This window comes from Rissa tridactyla, chromosome 2 (genome assembly GCF_028500815.1).
Source record: "Rissa tridactyla isolate bRisTri1 chromosome 2, bRisTri1.patW.cur.20221130, whole genome shotgun sequence".
NCBI lineage: Eukaryota > Metazoa > Chordata > Aves > Charadriiformes > Laridae > Rissa > Rissa tridactyla.
Window position 1 is genome coordinate 114,559,707 of NC_071467.1, and position 23,389 is coordinate 114,583,095.

Genomic DNA, 23,389 nt, shown 5'->3' on the forward strand with positions numbered 1-23,389 from the left:
ATGGGGGCCGGGGGGTGCCGGAGGAGGGACTATGGGGAGAGGGAAGGTATAAGAAGGGATGCGGGCAGGAGAAGGGGGGTGATGGAAAGAGGGGGTGCGGGGCCGAGGGGCAGGCGCTGACAGCTGCCTTCCCCTCACCCACAGTCCCCTCCCCCGGTGCCGCCGTGGGGTGGGACTCCCCGGCGGGACACTATCTCCCGTCCTGCTTCCCACCCACCCCCCCACCCCGACTCGTTGCTGCCCGCCACCGGGGGTCGGTGCTGGGGCGGGCGTGCCGGGGGCGGCCGGACCCGACGGCGCGTCCCGGACGCTGCCCCGTAGCCGGCGGGCAGCGGCACCCCCCCGGGACGATGCCCCGGCGGGGCGGGGGCTGGCCGGCCACCGCCGTCCTCCTGGGCGCCCTCTGCCTCCCCGGGGCGCTGGCCTCCTCCCTGCTGACAGGTAAGGGGGCGCGGAGCGGCCGCGGGCGCGCAGGCTGAGCGGTGCCCACCTGCCGCCGGGACCCGCCGTCGGGAGCGGGGGCTGCCTGGCGCGGCGTGGGAAGGGCGGACAGACAAGGTGTAACCGCGTGGTTTGGGGCAGGTGAACACAGGAAACATGCTTCACACCCCCACCCCCCCTTTTATTTATTTTCTCTTTTCCCCCCTTCCCCCCCTCCCCCGCCCCTTACCCTCGAGGGTTGTACTTTCCTGCTTTCTGGGCTATGGAGGGAAGCGGTGGAATCAATTTCTAGCGCAAGCGAGGAGCCATTAGATTTCGAGAAGTGATTCCAACATGACACAATACCGGCTTAATCGGCGCGAGGGCCATAAAGGGGTTTCTAATTTGATTCCGTTTGACAGTCAGCCTGCTAATTTTGACTCATTTGCCAATTGGCTGTCGTGCATTAAAAGGATGCTTGGTTTAGGGCTCGCGCTGTACTCCTGGTCCAAGTCCTCGGGGTCTAATGGACAGCTTTCTGCTGATTTCAGTGAGCTCTGGATCTATCGTTATAGAAGTATCCTGCTTTGCATGGAGTACTCATTATTCTCCACACGTCATCTGAGAAGAGAAAAAGCATCCTTCTTTGCTATAACTGGGGCACAAAGTCTAGGTTTGTGCGGCAATAAAAGGCCAGTCATATCCCAGTTCCCTCTGGAATCTTGAACCATCCTTGCTTGCTTAAAACGGGCAAATTAAGGCAAATTTTAAAATCGAAGTCTAAGAATGGAGCAAGGGTTAAACGTGAATGTGACGAGGAGTTTCCAAAACCAGCTGGAGGAATTGAAATATGTCAGTATTTTAAAATTTTTATTTCTATTTCAGGATCCGTTGCAAAATGTGAAAATGAAGGGGAAATTCTGCAGATACCATTTATCACAGACAACCCTTGTATAATGTGTGTTTGCCTGGTAAGTTTGGATTTCAGATAGTAAGAACATTCAAGCCTGTACTAAAAGTAACTGCGCAGAGAGGGGAATATTTCACATAATCAAATCTTGGGTGCCTCTGTCGCCTTTATGTAACACAAGGTTATCTCAGAGCTGAGCTAATGGAAAGTAATCCAATCCATGATTTGGCAATCATTTCTTTGACTTTAAAACTCTCGGGCACAAAGTTGTACATGACTTTAATATGACATTGTGAGGCTGCGTCTGCCATGTGAACGCGGAGGGAGGACGGTTTTTCACAAAGTCGGGGGTGCACGCGAAAGTCTTTGCATGTAGCTCAGCAAAGAGGGTGAGAGGTAAGGTTTGGAAATGCTGCTGCTTCGAGCTCCCACGTGCTTGGTTTCACACGCTGGTGGCTGAGGAGCTGCCCGAGGGTGCAAGGTGAAGGCTGCCAACGTGACGACACACGCTGTAATAAGACGGCAGCGAGAGCCCAAGTGATACTTCCGTCAGAGCGCTTTGTTCTAAGGATGACACTGCCTGCTGTGTTGGGAATTCCATGGTTAATAATGTCGCTAGCTGATACGCATTTTGGGGAGAAACGTTCCCTTTCCTTGTAACTCTGCTTTGGAGTTAAGCATTTTTGGGAGTGATTCAGCTGGAGAAGCCAAGGCTTTAGGAGGTATTGAAAAACAGTTGTTCTAAATAAAACTTTGTGCAATTAAATATAATATAAAATAAGCCATAAACCTTAATTTGCTGTGGAATGCAAAGAAAAGTATAGACCAGAAAGCACTATGTTTTACATTTTGGAAGTTACAGAGTAGCTGGATGTACAGAATGTGTTTTACTTTAGGACTGAAATATCAAGACACTCTCTCCCCCCTTCTATTATTGCTATTAATATTATTAGCATTAGCCAGCATTATTGTAAGTCTATAAAAGACTTAAACAATTGTTTCAGACTGCCTTTTAGAAGGCGATTTTGGCAACTGTAGGACCCTGATCTTGAGCCCCCTGAAGTTGATGTATATCGCTACACTGAGTTCAATAGATTTTAAGTGAGACTCAGTGATAACTTTTCAGCTAACAGTGATAAAGAATAAGTTATTGATTCTTCTGAGTAGAAGGGGATGGGGAAAGGAGGAGCATGGGATGTGGTGAGTAAAGAAATCAAAGGGAAAACAAAAAAAGACACGAAGCTGTGTTTTATCATGGATCACCTTCCCAAATATGTCTGCCACCACTCTTGCTAATGGAAGCTGGTGTTAACCAGCGAGGAAGCAATTTATCTGTGAAGGAGCAGAAGTTCAGTCTTGGGCATCAGGGCAATAATGCATCAGGGTAAAATACTTGTATTTATAGATCTCTCTAGACCTTGGCTTTATTAGATCAATGAGCATCCTTTTAGTGCACGAACATGAAGAACTGCAAAAAACATTGGATGTAAGAAGTCTAAATCTATGCGGTTTGTAGGGCATACTTTAGTGAAACGGCAGCTGAGGGCATCTGGCGTCCTCCTATGCAAGGAGGACGCTATGTTTTATTAAGAGTAAGGAAGCCTAGCGAGTTACTGCTGTTGCTTGCACCGGATACGCTCTGTTTTATTTCTGCCAAAGGATAAATGCGATCTCTGTTTCTTGAGTTGGAAGCTGGGAAACCTGGTAGAGGAGAAGGAAAACAGTCTGGAGATACTGACTTTAACACTGTGCAGCATCCAAAGCAATGACTTATTGGACAGCCGGTTGCTGAAATCTTTGTTCAGGCCTGTCACAAGGGAAAAGATCCAATTTTAAGAGGTCTGGGGAGAGCAGAAACAAAAGAAGCGATGTGGTGATTTGTGACCAGGAGGGAAGAGAGAACCAGGTTTCCTTACATCCAACTAGAAATATTGATTGTTTAATAGCAATTCAGTGAGGAACTTTCTCTGGAAGACTGATCATGCTCTTCAAGGGCAAACCTGATGGATGTTCATATCGTAAGAAGTGAGGAACTAAAAAGAGAGCTTAATCAGCTCTTCCAGGAAGGAAGCAATTGCTGTCCAGGAGAGGACAGAAAATTCAACAGAGGGCACTTGTGTTAAAAACACCGGTGGAGCGAGTAGCTGAAATATTGGTTTGGATTATGGCAGGTCTCCCCTAGCGGTGATACATTTCCGTGACTGCAAGCTGCCATAAATAACTGGACAAGTTACGGAAATCTGAACTGCTCTGGGAAGAGGAGGAATATCTAAATAACTCCCTCCCAGGACTTTCCCGTCTCATAAATGAAAGGAGACAGAACTGAAATGCTGGAACCAAACCATCAAGTGTTTGACAGAACAGACTCTGCAGGTTGTGTCCTGCGGAGCACGGGGATGCATCCTAGCAAGGGAGAAAGAGTCAGGCAGCAAAAGCAAAGCAGTCTCCAGCTTTCTCTTAACAGGCTAAATCATCTGGGAGGGCAAAGAAAAGGTGTAGTACTCTAAGAGCAAATGTGGTAAAAACTGGAAACTCCTAAGTTATGAGTAAGTTGCAATAATCCATCAAAGACTGCAGAGAGCAATTACAAATGTAGTTCCTCATACACCACTGAGAAGTCTTGGTTGGAAGACCAAAACCAAAAGTTGCCTTTTCTCCTTGGTTAGCGGAGACAGGGCGGACTGATTTTCATGATAGGGACATGAACAGGACCAAAGCAGATAGAGCAGAGACTGGCTTCTGGGGGCGCTGCTTTAATAAAGCTTCTAGCTCTTGTTTTACAGTTATTGGTAACGCAACCCCTGAGTCTTGAATACAAAAGGGACACTGGTGGGGATCTCCTAGAGACAGCCAAGTCTAGCTACCAGGCAAGATGAGTTCATTCTTGAGCATCTGCTGTAACATGTGGAAAGAGAAGTCGTGGTGATATGGGAATTCAGACTGGGGGACATGATGGAGATTTCATATATAGTACACAGTAAATCATTCTCTTCTAAAGTATAGGTAATGCTTTTCTAATAAAAAGGCAGTGCACCCACCATGAGATAACTCTGTTTTGGACTTCCCTACTTGTTGAAATGAAATGTGGTGGAGTGCACGGAACAGCACTGATGCCCTTAATATAAGGAAAAAGGTAAGACTAAGAAGTGTGTATGTGTGTGTGTAAATGTACACTGTAGCTCTGTATGCAAGAACTACCAGCTGAACAGCTAAAATCTAGAGTCCACTAATTTGTAATTTATAAGCCTCTACTTTATGGTCTTAATGATGCCTATAAAAGTGGTCATTTTCAACATCTGTAAGACAATAGTTTCAATGTGAGCTTTTAGAGTTACACCACTTTAGCAATGGTATATTGCTGTCCAACTAATCATCTCTGAGCACTTAATAAACATAGATGAATTTGATCTCCAAAGAACTGGTCATTAATTACATCTGTCTGCAAGAAGTGGCCATTTTAATTTTTTTTTTTCAGAGAAAAACATCAAAGTCAAAGACTGTGGTTTATCCACAAGGAATTTCTTGTAGGACTGTGATGAAAGCTCAGGTCTCCTAACTCCTGGTCTAATGGTTTGACTACAAAGCCATCCCGTCTCACTTCATGCACTTTTACTTTACAAGTTGGACGTGGGTGGTATAGTCGCAGTATGAACACAGTCGTTCTCTTTTTTTTTCTTGTCTCTCTCTGACGATGGACAGGCTGCACAGATGCCAGGTTTGTGGTGTGTCTGCTCTCCTGAGCTTGTTCTGAGGCATGGATGGGCAAAGGCAAATGCAAGCTGACTGCCCGATCCAGAGGTTTTGAGAACTATGATTTCTGACTTGCTGTTGCTATCTGCAAAATGCCGTTAGAGGCTGGTGTGCTTTGGTCTTCTGCCCACTTCCACTTTGAACACCTGTGGTTCTGCATCTCCGAGGAGATACGCTCGGTCCCTGGGAAGCAACCATGCCACCTGGCTTTCCATAGGGTTTGAGAAACTGGAATAGCACAAAGCAGGCTGAAGGCAACTGAAGGTACCTGCTTTCTCATGCGTTCACTTTATATGCTGTTAAACACAGAAACTGGAGAAAGCAGTGGCATCCTTAAGTACTTAGAGCTAATGGGTAAAACAGAAGTACAGAAGTTGCCCTGGAAAATTGTTGTTCTGAAGCTAGGTCACGTAAAAAGTGCAGGTAGGCCTACTTGTGAAGTGCCAGTGTAGTGTGCCATGGTTGACTGGGCCGTTGCAACCATATGGCTAAAGACTTCTCCGATGGAAGGGATGGAAAAATGCTCTAAGCTGCAGCAAACGCGGTGTCAGTGAAAGGAAACGCTGGATGTCACAGGCAGTACCAATAACTAAGTAAACCAACTCCTGTGAAGAAAAAATATTGCCAAAAAAAGGGAAGCTCTTATTTCAGATAATGACGTGGACCCTGACAGCGCAACAGAAGATGTTAGAGAACGTATAGCTGTGAAATTATTTTATGCTTAGTGCTCAATAGTAAGAAAATCTCATCTCCTGCTGTTTTCTGAAAATCAAAGCGAAAGCGTGGGTAATGAGGCGGACTGAAAAAAAGTGTGGGTTTTAAAGAACTTGTCTGAATTGGCATCATGATTATAGGTAAAATATATAATCTTGATGGTATTCATAATGGAATTGTATTGATTCTGTTTGAGAAATGGATTTTTTTATTCCTGTTATTAAATGCTTTAAGACTGCAAGTGATTATAACTACACTACCTAATGCAAAAATTCCCTTCTAAAAATATTCTCACACATCTTTGGGAAAACAAGTTTATTTCAATCCATAGGAGCATTTCACACCCCTTGTGCAGCTTGGGGAACACAAATACGTCATGAATGACAGGGTCAGGTCTTTATGTTTCAGATGTGAAAGCTTTAGGCTGAGGGTAGTGGAGGCATGAGTGAAGTTCTGTTAGTAGAAACAAAACTTCATAAATGTGAAAACTTACCACATTTTGCTAAGTTTTGGGCTTTCTGTGTATTAAGGACTTGACATGTTAGGGGGAAAATGCTGTTAACAGAATATTGGGGAACTTTTGATTAGATTTCTTTTGTATGGTGGTCAGCATATAAAATAGGCATGGAATATTTAAGTTCAACTCTGGTACAAGTACGGTAGATGATCAAGTGCAGCAGAGTTTTTGTTGGTACAGATTTTTGGCTGGAAGGTATCTAAAACTCAAAATAGAAGTAGACTCACACCTGATATTATGGTCTTTGCTTTCACGAAATATATACCTCAACATATGCGTGGAAAAGACATAAAAATGCTGCAGTCCGTCGGAAATAGGTGAAACGAGAACCTGTGCATAATTATAGGACGAGAATGTAAAAACCCCGCAGAATTAACTTAGCCTGAATTAAACTTCTGAGTGCTGAGTTTTTTGAAGGTGAGATGAGCCCAGCAGTGGCAGCGATGACAGATGGTGGTGCCAGTGGTGGTGAGGAGAGCCATGTCATTTCATGCTCATTTATCGTCATCTGCATGGACCCTGAGCACCTTGCCAGAAGCAAGGAGAGATCCAAGAATAACCTGTCCACTGGCCAGTGGTGGATGTAGTTTTAAAAAAGAACGTACCAAAAATGCCAGCTGACAGGGACAGGTGAGAAGGCAGGAACGGCAAGGAAATAGATAAGTGTACCTCAGCTCACAGTGGCCTTCGCATTGCAAGAGGGTTTTTTTTATTTTTATTTTTTTCAAGAGAACGAAGGGGTTTATTTGCAGTGTGTTCTTTGTGGGGAGAAAAGGTCTTTTTTTTTTTTTTTTATTTTTCAAAAATACTTTAGAACAAAGTGAGTTGTGTCAAGAAACAGCTGATAAAAGCCAGTAGTGATCTTGACAAACCACATCTAAACCAGTGCCATTTCCCCCACCTTTTTTCCTCCCCCCTTCCCTCATGCCTGCGCCTCAAACTTGCCAACTGCACCTGAGGAGTGGTAATCATATGTCTCAACCTTTTATCACCTAAATCCAGAACAGAAGGAAATAAATGTGAGCCAGAAAGTGTAACCAAGTGTTGGAAACCTGAGAAAAGTTTGGAGACAGGAGCTCAGGAAACTAGAAATCAGAGCTTTGCTTGGCATAAGCTTTATTCAGCATGAAACATCATTCTGTAGTTTAAATTTCCGCTTTTAAATCCAAATGTGCAATGCAGAATTTGACCTTTGCTCATAAAAAAATTATGTTGAATTCGTTGTTATAAGATCTAGTGTTCTACCTAGCTTGAACCGACGGAGTAGTGAAACTGAGTTCAAGCAAACCGAAAAAATGGAAGAAATAACTTCTACCCTTGGTCCCCCCCACAAAAGACCCGTCTCCTCACTGCAGGCTAAAGCGAGAAAGTTACTAGATTTGCTGGGGTTCTTCACCTATAGCATAGCTGGTTTCTGTGGCACAATACATAAGTTGAAAGCGCGTAGCTAGCCTGAGAGCAAGTGTTTGACACATGTTCAGTGAAGATGGCAGTGTTTTAGTACATCAGGATTCAATTGTTGTTGCGTCAAGGTATAATGCGGCCCAGATGACTTTTAGTGGAGTAGTGCATATTAAAAAAAAAAAAAAATCATCAAACAATTCTTTCATACCTATTTTATTTAATTTAATTTCAATAGTTTACATACATCAACTACAGAATCTACCAAGACTGCATCTTCTTTCAATTTCAATAGTCTTGATCTTTATTACTGTATAATATAATCAGCTTTCTCTTCACCCACAAAAATAACAGACAGAGAGACAAAAAGGCCTAAGATACAGTAGTATACTGGTAGTTTTCACCCCCATATTACTGGAAAAGAGAATGCTGTTTTGATCGGTGTTTGAAGGGTTCCTGTAACACAAACATGCCCCAACACGATGAAAGCTTTATTAGTTTTTGTCCAATTTAAAAAAGATACAGATGTATATGCCATCTCTTAAATGAAAAAAACAACACCCCACACCCCAAAAACAAACCCTGAAAACAAAAACAAGTCAAAGCTCCATGTCTGGTGCAGCTGGGTGTCCCACATGTGCTTTGTCGCGGAGACCCAAGAACAGTGTGTGTATATATGAAGATGGTTTTGCAAGTGAGTAGTGAGTTGAATCGAGAGCCTGAGTTGGTTAATTACCTGATGTGGAGGTGATTGCTTTGGTAGGCTCTCCTGAAAGACGATTCGGGTAGATTCAGTTGTATTCGTTCTTAATTCTTGCAACACCTTTGTGTTAAGACAAGACTTTGGCCTGTCTGAGAATGAAACACAAACTACTGATGGCAGAAGATGGTTAGTCTAGCTTGATCCTCTGAGTTTCCAGTCGCAGCGTTGAGACGATGTTCAGGTCAGTTTAGTGCCATATACAGATATGGCCATCCTGGACAAGTACTGTATCATGTGCGACATCTCATCTCATTTTTTCTTCTGAGGAATGAGTATGGATTGTATAGCTGGGTGCTCTCTGTGGCATCTGTGGACCTTTTGAAGTCCATTTTCTGCACTTTGCTTCACATCTCAGAGCTGCCTCAGCGTGTGGCACATCCCTGTGCAGGTATGTTTGCCTTCAGCTCGCTGTGCTTTATCGTGACATTTCTTTTGGAGACATGATGTGCCGTCATATGTGACCCAGCTTATGATGAAGCCTTTCTGGAAATCTGCAGGCTTGAAGAAGCTATTTCATGTTGTTCTCAGGCCACATGGGATAGTGAAGAGTTCACTACTTGCACATTTCTAACATAGAGTCAGCTGCATTGAGCAAACATACATATGCACACAGTGCTGAACTGATTATAGGTCTTGGCAGAACGCTCCTGGAAGAGAGCTGATGATATGTCACTGTAACGATGATGAAGATCCAATCCATCAAGTATGGAAATGAGATTCTCTTTGGCATAATTAAACGATCCAAGAACTCAAATACAGATCTTTAAAATGTACAAATAATATGTGGAAAAATATGAAGGGTGCAAAAATGCCATAAACTAAATGGAAAATGTAATACAAGTTGCAAATGTCTTTGGAATGTGTCTACAATAAGTGCAAAATGGATCAGTCTAAGTTAAGGCACTTTTTTATTGCCAATAAGAAAAACATTATTAAAGAGCTGGTCCAATATCAAAATGGCATTTTAAAAGCATACGGTTACCTGTATATAGTTTTTATTAGCTTTCAAGTTTCTTCCATTGACTTGTTAACGGTCTTTTTAAGAATTATGGTCCTGTAAGTGAATGGTTCACAGTGTCAGTACTTCTGCTGTTCTGCTTTGTGCTGCTATATAAAAATAGATATTTTTTCCCCCCACCAAATATCTGGGTTTATTTCCCCATCATGTTTTAATAGACATTTTTGAGGGAAGAAAAATATTAAGCAGCAACCAAAAAATCAAATGAAAATGCAACCTTTTTATATTAAGCTTATGGTCAAATAAAAGGCCATTGTGAAGAAAAAACAATATTGTATAAAAGCTTTTACCTGTAATACTACTATTAAAATGACTATCGTACTGGTACTTGCTCATGTTGTACCTAATAACTGCTGTAATTACTTCCTCTGAGGCCTCCAGGCCTCTTCATCTTATGCGTTAAGTGGCAGCTAAAAAATTCCTGGTCTCACCATTTGTCCAGTTGAGCTCCGTGCAGCGTTTTGCATCCTACTGATTCAGGTGCTGAGCTCTGGGTCCAAGTACAGCGTGGACCTCATCCCTGGTCATCCCCAGCAGCTGTCCTTGTGTGCTGAGACCTGGATTTCTTATACCTTCTGTCTCCGCCTTTTTTTCCCTCCTTTTTTTCCATTTTACCCCAATGTCTGGAATCCACTTGCTCTAGATAGTGGCCCAAAATGAGCTGTTAAACTAGGACTGTGTGCCACCACCTGACTGAAAAAATAACATGTCTTCACGCATCATATGGGAGTTGCGTCCTCTTTACTTGTTTCCTCATCCGTTCTACACATCAGCCTCCTGGCTGTAGTTTCCCTTTTCTGTATTGTATCTTAGATTTTTCAGAGAGGGTAGCTTTATGTATTTGTGGCAAAAGGCAGTACTATGAAATAGCATTAGAGTCGGAGATCTATTTGTTCTCGTGAGCACAAAGGATAGAAATGTGATAAAATGCCATTTAGAAAAATGATGCAAAAGATCTGATGTTTTCCCTGACAAATTGAGGCACCAGTTTTTCTGAGTCTCTGCTTTAAGTAAACCTTTTCAGAAAGCTTCAATGTTAAAGATTGAATCAGGTTGTCTTTAACACTGCCTTAGAGCTGCGCTTGCATGGTTACACTGCATTTTGCTTTGGGGCAGGTCTACTTCACGTAGTGCACCGGCAGTCAGTCGCACGGTAGCGACGCTGCCTTACGTATGCGTAAACCCAACCTGCAGTGTTGAAACCTCCTGTAAATTGGACATTTAGTGCAAATTCCTCAATTGTGTAGATGCTTCCTTTTCGGTTTTAAGTTCCTCTGTGCTGAGCATTGCATTGGCTTCAATGTGCCAGACTTGAGAAGTTGAAGGCTGCCATTTCTACTTCACACCCAAACCCAGGTATTGCTCAGCCCTGGGCTGTTAAGGTGCTCAGCCTTAACCCCAGGCTCCCCTCTTGACTGCAGGGCCAGCTGCCCCTTTCTCCAGATGGCTATGGTATGGCTCACCTCCTCTTTTGTAGCTAAAGATCTCGCTTGAGCCATGGAAGCAGTAGCTCTGCACTCTTCCTTGCCCGGGGGGTGCAAACCAACGTGTCATAGAGCCCTGGCCAGGAAAATCAGATTTCTGACAGTTCATAGGCTAAAAATTGTGTGTTTGGGGATTTGTTTTCTTGATTTAGTTTGTTGTTTGTTTGTTTGTTTGTAGCTGTTCTTGACATCTTTATATTCAGTTATATTAAGTGGCTTCAATGGGAATTGGATCTTCCCCAAGGTTTGGAACCATCAAAATGTATTCTGATGGCCAGCTAGAGTCATACATTTGCACCTGTTTTTAAGGTTTGTCTTAGGATTTATCAGTGGCTGAAGAATAACAGACCTTGACTGTCCTGAGGTTGTCTCCTCCTCCTTTTTTCTGTCTGGGTGGTGATGTGCAGTTGAGGCATGGTTTGGGAGAGATGGGGAAGAGCTGATAAACGACTGCTCTAAGGCTACGTAGTGGTTATGATCTGATTGTGCCAGTTAGCAAAACACCTCCAGGTTGTGCCGCTTGGAAATCATCGGGGCGGGAAGGAGCCAGGCAGGGTGGCTGGGCTCGAGATAAGGCTATTAGCTGAAAGATTGCCTGTGGGACCTAAAATACTGATAAGAGCAGCAGGCTCTCCTACTCCAGGGAGACTGCTGATCATTTGCTTATGACAAAGAATATTTTTTTTCTGTGTATCGTAGTGCAGAGCTGATAATTTTCATATTTATCACTTTACACACACCCCACCCCCCCCACCCCCCCCCCCCAAATACTCAGTTCTGGGGAGAGCTGGAGCAGTTAACTGGGTTAGGTGGATTGGTGATTCAATCTGGCAAATGCTTTTGATTAAAATAAATGAATAAAATTATGTTGGCAGGCAGCATGCAAAGCATGCAAGCTTTTTAGCCTGTAAACCAATGGGTTGTTTGTAAAAGCCGTGGATAAAAAATGCTGGACAATTAAAATCATTATACATGAAAATGTTGTCGGTGCGGTAGTCTAAGAAACCTTTTTAACACATGCATGTTTGAGGCATAGTTTGTCTATGATCTAAACGCATTAAGCATTTCTGGAGAAACTTGCTGATGTGGACATTTAAGATGCAACATAGTGCACTGGTACTGAACCAGAGCTTGTTTAACATGAAAACGCAGAGGAAACAGAAGCAGCATGCAATTTGTATAGCTTCTGGAAAAATGTCTGTATATGTCCGATTTAATTTGGCAAGTTTTGCAATCCTCAAGCAAAAACTGTTTGACCCAGAAGTCTGTATGAAGTGGAAATTTCAAAAACATCTAGAACTCCAGGCCATGATAGTATGTTGTCACACGAAGGCTACATACTCAGTGCCTAAAACGGTATATAATAATTTTATTATAAAATGAATACCTTTGATGCCATCAGGTTTCTTGGCATGATTAAACCAGTCCACATATGGAGACACACAAAGGTGGGAGCCAGAAAGGAAAAAAGAAAGCAAATCACCTACAACAAAAGGGAGGTTTCCTGGAAGGCAGCCATCTGGAGAGATGAGTAGGCAGCTCCAGCCTGTTTGCTGGGCATTACCTCTTAGATACAACACAGCACCAAAACTACTGGTGAAACACAGCTTTAGTTGAGAGGACGTGAATGTGATGTGACTCCAGGAAAGCTATATGTGACTCTGGAACCCAAAGTCTAAAAGGATTTTTAAGGATCTTCTGTGGGCTTAATATTACTACGGCGTGCTTGTGGACAACTTGTGACTGTGGCCATAAGGTACTGGTACCATCAAAGGATTTGGGTTAACCCATTGAGTAGTGCTTAGGGTGGGCTGTTGGCCCAAGCAGCCCATGCTAACTGTCTTGTGTCCTCCATTGAGAAGACAACTCAGAACAGGGATTTCTTACAGCAGATATGTCAAGCAGAGAGCTGACAGGAGCTGCTGAGTACGAGGCTGTTATCCTAAACCCTGTTTTGGGGCCAACTACCTCATTCTGTGCCCTTCAGGGTTCACTGCTCTGACCTGGGTGACAGGAGCATCTCCTCTTACGTGATACAGCTTAGTAGTTGGAGCCTGTGGGAGAAAAGCAGTTTATTGTAAAGTATACCCAGAGTCATTGATGCAGAAATTGGTGATCTCATCTTGGTTAGGAAATTTCCTGCTCTTCTCTAGGCTAGAGAAGTGCGTTTCAATTGCCCGTGTAAAACGCAGTGGAGTGGATGGGCTAGATGAAACGTCATTCTTCTTCCAACCCAGATTGGGCTGTGACTTGGCAATGAGAGCCCTCTCTTATTACAGAGGAAGGCACAGTTAATGAAAAATGAAATTTCTAAGACCTCAGCTAGATACTTTTTAGTTTTCTTCGGTTCAGCCCCAGATTCTCATTTTTACATGGCACTTCAGTCTCTCATCATAAAGAGCCCTTCTTATGCTAAAGGTGTGAAACCTTTGGATTTCAGACCATCTTTTCCACCTCCCCTTTGTTTTCCTCTCCCTGGCTGTCCGGGCAGTAGCTCTGCTGCCTGAGTTCTTGCTCTTCAAAGAGAACAGTGCTGTCCCCCACAATGAAATCATCTCTGGCTGCCTCACAAGCGCTGTGGACTTCCAGCCAGGCGTAATCCCTTTCCTGACATTTGGGTCTCATTAATTGGGTTAACAAGATGCTATCTGCGCTCCATACTTGCGTAAATATAACCTGCTAGCAAAGATCTTAATGGCACCTGATATATCACACTGCCTTTACATCTATCAAGAGGTACCACTGCGGGAGTCACTTCCAAAAGCAGGTTGTGTTCTTGGTCCCATGGGTCCCTTTATAAGCCGTAAGAAATGCTGGTGGTCAAGGCCAACCGTTCAGATGTCTTTAAAGTGTCCCACCGGTGACTGAAAATCGCTTTGTCAAGATGACAAATGGCTTGCGCATACCCTGTTCACCTTATAGCTTCGCTCTAATGTCAGCTCCATTTACTTGTCAGAAACAGGTATTTTTTTTTATTTTTTTTTTTTACTTCCAGCAGTGCAAATGGGGCAGGGGAAAGGAAGGAGTGAAGGGTACGCAGGCTGAGGAAAGATCTGCTTGTATGGCTTTTATTCAATGTATTATTATAGTTGAGTTTCGCGAGCTTTGGACATACCAGAATCTGTTTGTTTATACATGTACAAAACAGAAAGAAGGGAATTTGCTTTTCAGAAGTGAGAACTGTCCCTGCAGGGCTACGATTATGCAAAAACATGTTTTAACCACTGGATTTTTCAAGCAGAAAGTGGTTTTGCAATATTAGTTTCTTATTTTGGACAGCGAATTTCTTTCCAGAGCAACATTTAAAAATAACTGTTTAATTAACAGGGTCTACCCAGTACAGAGGGCATTGTGCATGTGTCTGCGCTGAGGAGCTCGGCTCAAACCTCTGAACTCGTGTGGGTGGTTTCATTGACTGCAGTGGTATTGTCATGTGGCTGAGCGATCACTGCTGTGAATGAGGGCTGCTACATCTCGCCCAAAAGCAGTGAGGGCCAGGCCACAAAATATGGTCAAAGTCAGCTCAAGGACTGTGAAAGTGACTTTGACAGCTTTGGCTTTTAGTTTCCTCTCAATGACTTCCATATCGCTTTTGCTTAGTTTACAAGTCAAAAATACGCTTTTTCTCCTAGTAGCTACAGTGTTGGCTGAAGTCCTGAAAGTCACAATCTAAACTTTATTTGGCAATGTGGTTGATTGCACCAAAGGAAAGCTTATTCCACCTTCTACAGGAAAGCTGGGGAGGGGCTGTTTGCAAGGGCATGTAGCGATAGGATGAGGGGCAATAATTTTAGACTAGAGCAGAGTAGGTTTAGATTAGACATTAGGAAGAAGTTCTTTACAATGAGAGCAGTGAGACACTGGAACGGGTTGCCCAGAGAGGTGGTGGAGGCCCCATCCCTGGAGACATTCAAGGCCAGGCTTGATGAGGCTATGAGCAACCTGATCTGGTTGAAGATGTCCCTGCTTACTGCAGGGGGGTTGGACTAGATGACCTTTAAAGGTCCCTTCCAACCCAACACATTCTATGAATCTTTCTTTGCATCTGATGGAAGCTTTGCATCCATCAAGTCTGAGCGGGTATGAAGTAGAAACGCATAGAAATGAGATGTGTCAGATAAAATGTCATTGTGGCATAAATTTTTCTGACTAAATTCTTCCGTGGCCAGAGCCTTCTCTTGCTGGCACCGACCGGATGAAGCCCGCTTGAGGATGACTGCTGTCACGAGCTGTCCATGAGTTAGGATTCCTGCTTGCCCCTCGGAGATGTTACTAGCACAGACCAGTTGCAGCGAAAAGGAGTAAGCCCCAGTGAGTTGAAGGCAGCGTTAAAAGACCCTGAAAGCCCTTGTCCCCTTCAAGGAGTCCTGGCTGAAATGCTCTGGCACCTTGTCTCTTCCCACACCTCTATGCAGATGGACAAGCTGGTGGCTGCCCCTTCTCTCCGCAGACCGCCGTGGCTAACCTCCTCTTTTTTTTCCTGTTACCACTGTGTAGCCCAGGCAAGATCACGTAAGAAAACAAATGCGGGGTCAGCGCTCAGTTTACTTGCGAGTTCATTAAAACAGCAGTGTCTGGAGGCCTTCTTGCCTAAATAATTTCATAATAGAAAACAGACTCTTGTTGCTTTCTTTTGGGCTACTATTTTTATTTGGTTGTTGTTCCTCAAGCATTTTGGTCCTATTTCAAAACTTGCTTCAATTAAATTGAAGAGGGGTTTTTTTTGGTGCTTTCCAGTTTAAAAGCTGTGCTACTACTGTGAAACTTCTAGGAGTCCTCTGGATTATGAAGCTGGGATTGACAGGGATTTTCCTGACAAAAGTACATTAAAAAAACCCAATGTGTAGATTAAAAATTTGGAAGAAAATAAAAAACCCTCCCCCTTCTCTTCCCCAGCCGAGATCTCCTGTTGCTGCTTCTGGCATGCATCACATCTTTGAGGATACAGTATCATGAGAAAACTGTCACTTGGTGATGTATTAGGGTAATATATCATGAGAGCATCGTTTCTTTAGAGGATATGGGCAGTAAAAGACATGATTCTGGCCAGACAGAGCAGCAGGGGACCTTGCTTTTTTTTCTTCCCTTTTCTTTAATCTAGGCTTGTTTTTGTGTTGTACAGAAGTGAGTTTCTTCATGGGATATGACTTGTTGCAGAGTAAGTTAGGAGGCCCATTGGGCTTTTTAAACTCTTTAAGAAGTACATGGCCTCAAGGGCTGCTTTGTTCTAAGTTTTTAGAACAGGCTCAAGCCCAAAACCGGAGCATTTACCACCGCCTAAATCTCCAGTGTAAGGGTTGAGTAAGCAGACTTCAGACAGAGAAGGCAATAAAGATGCAATGACAGGTAACTATTGTTTGGATAACATATTTGTAGATTTAGCCCATCAGAATGGGATGAAATGATATTTGTAAAAAATTCGGTGCATCTCTTTTAAATAAATGTTAAATGAAGTTTTAATTCACATCAGTAGAAGAAAAAATACTATTGGTCAGTATTCAGTCTGTAATAAAGATAAAATCATCTCCTTCAAAAATAGGAATTCTGAACTGATGGCCTTAGATTTTGATGTACTATTTTTTATTGTTTTCCTGTTTTTGTTTTTCTCTCATTGTCAATATCTGCTGGAAAATAAGTCGAATGCAGTCTGTAGGACCAGACCAGGATGGCAGTAGTTGAGAAACAAAAGTAGAGTATTTTTGGAACACTCTTTTTGATGGGACTGAGTTAATTTTTGAGATGAGACAGAACGTGACACGGTGGCTTGATCTAAAATTTGCTGAATTCAAATGATTTAATCATTTATTTTAAACTTTTGGCACCATCTGCTTTACCCTCTGTGAAATTAGCTTGATAATTCATCAGTGCCACCTTCAACAGTTTTTTGGGGTAGAATTTACTTAGAGCGTTTTCAGAGGCTCGGGGATGGTATGAGTGGAGTCCTCCTTCTCCAAGCCATCCTATGGCACTTAAGGAGGGTCAGCAGTAGAGCAGCATGCTCCAGGAGCTAATACATCCAGGGCAGCGATGCTGTTCCACATCTGCTGACTCCAGCTGTGTGCGGGTGGCCTCTGGATCGAGCTGAGGTCGTGGAAGATTTTATGGCCTTAAGCTTCCTGTCCCTTCCCTGTGAGAATGAATTCTGCCCCAGCGGCCGCAGTCAGGGTATAGCAGGCTAGGCTGGACCACGCTTTCAAGATCACTCGTTTCACTCAAAATGAGTTGGTCAGTGATCATCTGAGAAGTTCTACTGGCTGATGTGAGTGACTGGGAACATCTATCAAGGGGTAGATCGTCAGCTCATAGGGTTGGGTCAGTGATCTGTAACCTTTTCCAGCAGCCTGGGTACAGGTTTGCATCCTGAGTTTCAAATCAGCAGGTACTGCCTCTGACTACTGTTTTCTTAGGCATTGGCATCAGATTTGGGTGACTGGTAATTAATACAAATTCTTTATTGACAAGGTAGAAAAACCATTAATTTGTTTTTTGTTGTTGTTTAAAAACACATTTAAAATTCACGGGAAAAGCTGTGAATTTTACATGGATCCATCTCGTGAAATGTAAAGGTGTGGTCTCCCCCGAGAACCCCGGTGCGTACCTCTTCCCTGGAGCCTGGTTCCTGGATTACTATAGGTAGTTTTTTGGACTACAGTATGAACCTGTGAAGACCGTGTCTCTTATTGGTAGAAGACCATAATGTTACTTTGCCTTTAACTTTACAGCTGAAGAACTCCAGTCCGAAGTGGCACTTGGAGATGGAGGCAGGGAGATTGAGAGCTAAACAGTCTGGATCCTGCTCTGGCTTTCTCGCTGGCTTAATCTGCAGTTATGGTCATTTTGTCTGGCTGTGTCTTTGTCGATAAGATCACTGGAGCAGAGATGTACTCCTTGCGTGTGCTTATAGGATGTCTGATGTAATGGGACCCTGATCCCAGCTGCAGCCTCAGCGGTTGCATTAACACAAACAAATGTAAGAGGAAGAAAGCGCTTTCTTTTCACCACGTAGTAGTGCAGTGGGCTGCTGTCAAGGAGTGTCGGGATTGCAGCAGGCCACCGAGGTCACTTTCCTCATGCTGGTGAACATCATTAAGCACAGTGGAAAAAAAAAATAAATCTGTTCAGTCTATAAGGGGTTTTGAGTGATGTGTCCTGAATGACTTGCACATACTCATGCCTTCCTCACAGCGGTGGGGAATACCCGTTTGCAGTGAAATTCGGTGTCGTCTTTCAGCAGGGCCTTTGTTTTAATCATCTTTGCTAGGGAGCAGGGAGAGCTTGAATTATGAAGGGGGTGGTTGATGCTGTCTGAGCGCACCACCGCAGGGAGAGCTGCAGCCTCCTCCCTGCGCGCCCTCAGAGAGGCCAGATAAACTAAGGAGATTACAGGGATGAGGGGATAAATTGGAGGCTACCGTGTGCTCTGCTCAAAAAAGGGAAAAAGAGTCTCTGTGGACTGAACTGGCATATTTTGTTCCTGACGAAATGCCATCATTTGCATCTAATGCAATTCGTGCTGAAATCACAGTCGTGTTGTGCCATGGGCAAGGACCTAATGCTGAAAGTACTGAAGCATATGTTTGGCTTCACTCCTATGAGTTGTCCCGTTGAAATTGAAGATGTGCTTAAAATAATAGCACTTGTCTTTCTGTGGGGTGAAGCGTATGCCTTGGTGTTTGCAGGTTTATGTGGGTAAACAGAGAGAACTGTATCGTTTTGCAGAAAACAGACATTGTTTCATAGGGAAATATTTTTTCCACCTTGAATTTAAAAATACACCTAGTGTGCTAAACCATTTTTTGTTATTGTGCCCACAAAATTTGCTTTTGCAAGGAAAAAAAACCGAACAGATAATTGGTGGGGAACAAAGGAAATGAGACCTTTTTCTCATCTGCCTCTACAGTGGTTGGAAATGTCCGCAAACATCTCTCCTTGGGGGGTGATGTCTCCCGCCCCCGAAGTCAAATTGTGCGGCTCTTGCTCAGGCAGAGAAATGCTTGTGGAAGACAGCGGTCCCACGGTATGAAGCAGGGATCGCTTGCTTGTATCAACTTCGCCAATTAAAGGGAAGTTTGTAAATTGGACCTGAGTGGGTGAGTTCCAGGCAGGAGTGCCAAAGGAGCAAGGGTAGTATTTTCAGAAAGCGCCTCAGGATTTGTCTAGACGATGAGTTACGCACATGTCTGAGCCTGTTCTCAAGTTCAAGTTGGCCCAAACTTGGTGTTGTTTGCACATAAGCATAGGTGCAGGCACGCACTTGGGAGCCTGGTGCTCCCAAGCTTTGCTGAGGGACAGAGCCCGTGGCCAGCGCTGGCCCAAACCTTTGCTCCTGTGGCCCATGTGGACTGAGCGTGGCTCTGCACTCGAGAGGATGCTCTGGCCACGTGCAACACCTGGCAGAGAGCCGGCAGTGTGGCTGGAGAACGTGCGTCTGAGCCTGCCCTACGCCTTGCAGTGGCGATGTTGCCTCTGTGACTTGAGTGCACTTGTTTCATTAATTTTAAACGGCTTTTTCTTCTCATAAGGTCGTACGTGCACATTTGAAAGCTGCATCCCAAATTCCCTGAGGGTAACTTTTGCCATTGTTCGAAAATTGTTATTGTTTTGGCAGATGATCCCATAGGCTTCTCCTGGCAGAAATATAAGGACACTCTGAACTACTTGGTGAGGAGTCCTATCAGAGTTACTGGTAGGACTGTGATGAATAATGGTAAAAAATGAATGTTTTCAGGACTAGCCATTAATGGTAGTTTGTATTTCTACCTAATCTGTCCCTGTTGGTTTTATTATTTTTCTCTCCACAGCCTTTCTTTGGTTAAATGAAAGTTTAAGCAACATTTTTCCTATTCAATATAAATAGTTAATAATCTCAGGATATCAGAAATGCGGTGCAAGCATCCTAAAAGTGTTTTCAATACATAAAAAGGAAAAAAAAAGAAAAAAACAGACTCTCACAGTGGAAATCTAGCCCACTAAGAACCTGCATCTGCAAGGTCTTCAGCAGCCAGCTGATGGCACAACAGTGGGCTCGGGGTACCGCTCGTGGAGGCACTCCCTGGTACATCTCTGAAGAAACTAAGCAGACTCCACTTTTCTGGGGTTGTTTTTTCCTCTTCCAAGCGAAATCCAGGTTGAAAAGAGCCATCCTCCTGGTGGCTGCTGTGAGCCGGCAGGAGCCCAGTGGGGAACCCTGTAGAAAGTTGGCTGCGGCTTCCAAGCTGTGGTTTGGCACACGTCCTCTCCAAGACCTCTGCCAAATATTCAGATTTCTTTTTAGTGCTTTTTTTTTTTCTTTTTCTTTTCATGTTGGCATTTTATTTAACTGTACCACATGAGTTTAAGGCCGTTTAGTTTGATATATTTTGTCACCAGAATGGGCTATTTTGTGTGGAGTTCTTTCATGGAAGGTAAAAATACAAGGTGTATGTAGAAGGTGAACAAATTGTGTTGAGAGGAGATTGTAGTAAAGGTAACATGAAGCAGTAACACTGGTATTAGGTCTGGTTAGTGTGTCTCTCTTAAATGGGAATTTGACATTACCGTTGCATGCCAAGTTAAAGAGACCTTTGGTTCCCACTGGCAAAGTGTGGGAGACGGGAGAAACGTGGGCACTCAACAGAACTTTTTGATCTTTCCCCAAACGCGTTAAGACATGAGCTCTCCAGCAGTCGGGCTCGGTGAGCGCGGGAGAAGAGTCCGGGGTGATCCTCCGGCACTTCCCTAAGTTTTCCTTTCCAAGGGAGTCTGGGATTCCAGCGCAAACCTTTTGCTGAGCCGAGCGCTGACTGGGGAGTTGCGTCAGCTGTGGCAGCATTGTTCTGGATCAGCCTGACCTCTTTTAAAAAAATACGTATTTTTCCAACACTAATAAAAACCTTAGCTGAGGTTCTCTCCCTTTCTGTGTGTGTGCCTGAGCACTAAATTAAAAAAAAAATATCCCAGATGTGAATCTATAAACCATCTGTTTAAAATAACTATGGTGCAGGACTATAATTAAAAGTTATTTATTATGAATCTTGGGATCCTATTATGGATTTTGACTGACTCCCAGGTTTCTGATTTAGCAAACGGTTTATGTATTTATGAGCCATGTGTCTCTTCCGCACTTCTCGGTGCCAGAGTGCATGTCCTTTAAACAAAAGGAAAAAAAAATAATCCCCTACCCTCCCATAACTGTTGGCTTCTGAATGTTGCCGTCTAAGAAGTTTTCTCTTAAGAACAGCAAAAATCAAAGTATCTGAGAGCTTTCAACAACTCCAGAGATGCTGCTGACAACACAGAGGTTTGGTAACACAGCTCTCTTGCATGCAGCTACTTAGCGACTTTTAAAATGTGTAGTTGGGACAAGTAATGAAATGTTATGATTACTGGGGGTAGGAGGGGTCATATTTGGAAGGAAAGGATTTGTTGCTAAAGTCCATTTGCTCTCACCCTCTGCTTTACCCTTGTGAAATGGGAGGGAAGAAGGCAGCAAAATCAACACAAGCAAATGGACAGTAGACATTAAGACCAGTGTTTTGGGCGACAGGGTGAAGGAGGGAAAAAAAAAAAGCTCCTGATGACAATTGCTCTTTGTTTTATCTTTGTACTTCTACACCCAGTGGGCCTAGGAGATCTGCACTGGATAATGCCTGACTGCAATAGACTAAACAATGATTTACCAGCCCTGTTTTATCTGCTGCTGTCCTATGATTGATCAGCATGGTACATTAACCCTTTCCTCCACATCTGCTTGCCTAGTTTTCCACCAGATGCAGCACTGAGATAAAAAACCCCAGGATTTCTGGAAAGAATTTTGGGATTAAATCCTGTCCTAGAAGCAGCAAGAGGCACTTGGATGTGCTTCCCTGGAGCTACGCTCATCTCTGCGTAGTACAAGAGGGATTTTGCTGTGAAGACTAGGCCAGGGCAGTAAGTTGCAATTGTGGCTCTACTGTATGTTTGTTCGCCAAAAAGCTCCCAAAGGAGGGCTGAGCGGTGCGGTACCTCACACCCTGGAAGAACAGCCCAGCCCCGATGTCAGGGAGGTAGGCACCTCGGGGTGGCATCTGAAACAGACGCTTTTGGAGCCGTCCGGGGCTCCAGCTAGGGAGGAGGAACATCAGCTTCGCAAATCACACCCTGCTAAAGCGCTTAGCCGCCCTTCTCGTGCTGGAAAAGATTAGCTCTATTTACCTGGGATACACACTCCTGTCCCTGCAGGTGGTAGGATGCAGCTCCTCCTTCAAGGGACAGAGCTGATCTTGCTCTTTAATTTAAAAAAAAAAAAAAAAAAAAAAAAGAAAGAAAAAAAGGGAGAGCTAGTGAGTGTGGCACCTCCTGCCCACCTCTTAGCACCATGCTGTAACTCACCTTTGCAACAGTGATCCAAGTGCAGTACCCTCCATGTCCAGAGGCAACTCAGAGATTCATCTCCCGCTTTTCCCACAAGTGTCCTTGCTGGCAGGACCGGTGGCTTTTGGGACCATGAGGAACAAGCCCCTCTTCTGCTGAAGCTGGGCCACTGAGCAGCAAGTAGTTCAAGGTCGACTGGGATAAAGAAAGAAAATACAAATCTGTAGCCTACTCCGCTTAAGATGCCCTCCAAGGAGGGGAAGGCCTTTCAGTTCCCATAGCTGCCCTGCAGGCCACTAACGTGCTTTATATAGAACAGCTGCTTAACATAAAACAGCCCTTGGTACCAGGACACGAAGCCCAAAATTTTCCCTCTCCGGAAAGCTCTCAGCTGCTAGGCTGTGAAGCCTGGCTCAGTTTTGCTTTCCCTTTCCAGTGCCTTCCATCCTTACCTGTAATGCAGGTCCTGAGTTTGGGGTTGAGCCACCAGCACTGCTGGTGATAAGGAAAGAAGAGTAAGATCCAAATTTGGCTGCCCCGCTGGGTTGGCTCCGTGGTACCAAACTTCTCATTTTCAGAGAATATTTCTGATTGAAGTGATTTGGGCCAAACAGGATACTCCTAGTTAGGTAAGTAGCCAGTAGCTCCCGTGTGAAATACGTGTGTCTGGGTCATTCTTAGCAATATCTTGTATTGCCAACAAGAAGCAACCATGTCAGGATGTACCTGAGGGCAGAGGGAGGCAGACGGAGCTCAGGGGAGAGGGTGAGAAGCTGCCTGGGAAGCTGAGCTGCATGAGACGTTTGCCCCAGAAGTCTCCTGGGAATCAGGGAACCAAAAGAAATACGGAGCTGCATTCTACTTCTTGTCCCTCTCCCTGCCATCTGTAATAATGTTTTCTCCCTTTGAAGAGGGAATCCAATAGGTAGATGCCTGATGGCATCTGATGTGGGTCCTACCCAGGTAGGTTCGCCCAGAAGGGCACCGTGCATCTCGCAGAGGTCCACGATGCAGCTGGTGAAATCATGCTCTGTAAAGGAACACACTCCAAACTGGATTTTGCCCTTTCTTCAAACCTGCT

General features: G+C 44.1%; 1 protein-coding gene across 2 annotated transcripts in view; it reads left to right on the top strand.

Moving 5' to 3' along the window:
- Nucleotides 1-220: 220 nt before the first annotated feature.
- Nucleotides 221-23,389, top strand: part of BMPER (BMP binding endothelial regulator) — a 153,115-nt gene continuing 129,946 nt past the window's right edge. For both annotated transcript variants that reach the window (XM_054192782.1, XM_054192784.1), the window contains exons 1-2: nt 221-441; nt 1,306-1,391. In XM_054192782.1, the coding sequence (XP_054048757.1) occupies nt 351-441; nt 1,306-1,391 (177 nt within the window). In that variant the 5' untranslated portion in view covers nt 221-350. The remainder of the gene's footprint in view (nt 442-1,305; nt 1,392-23,389) is intronic.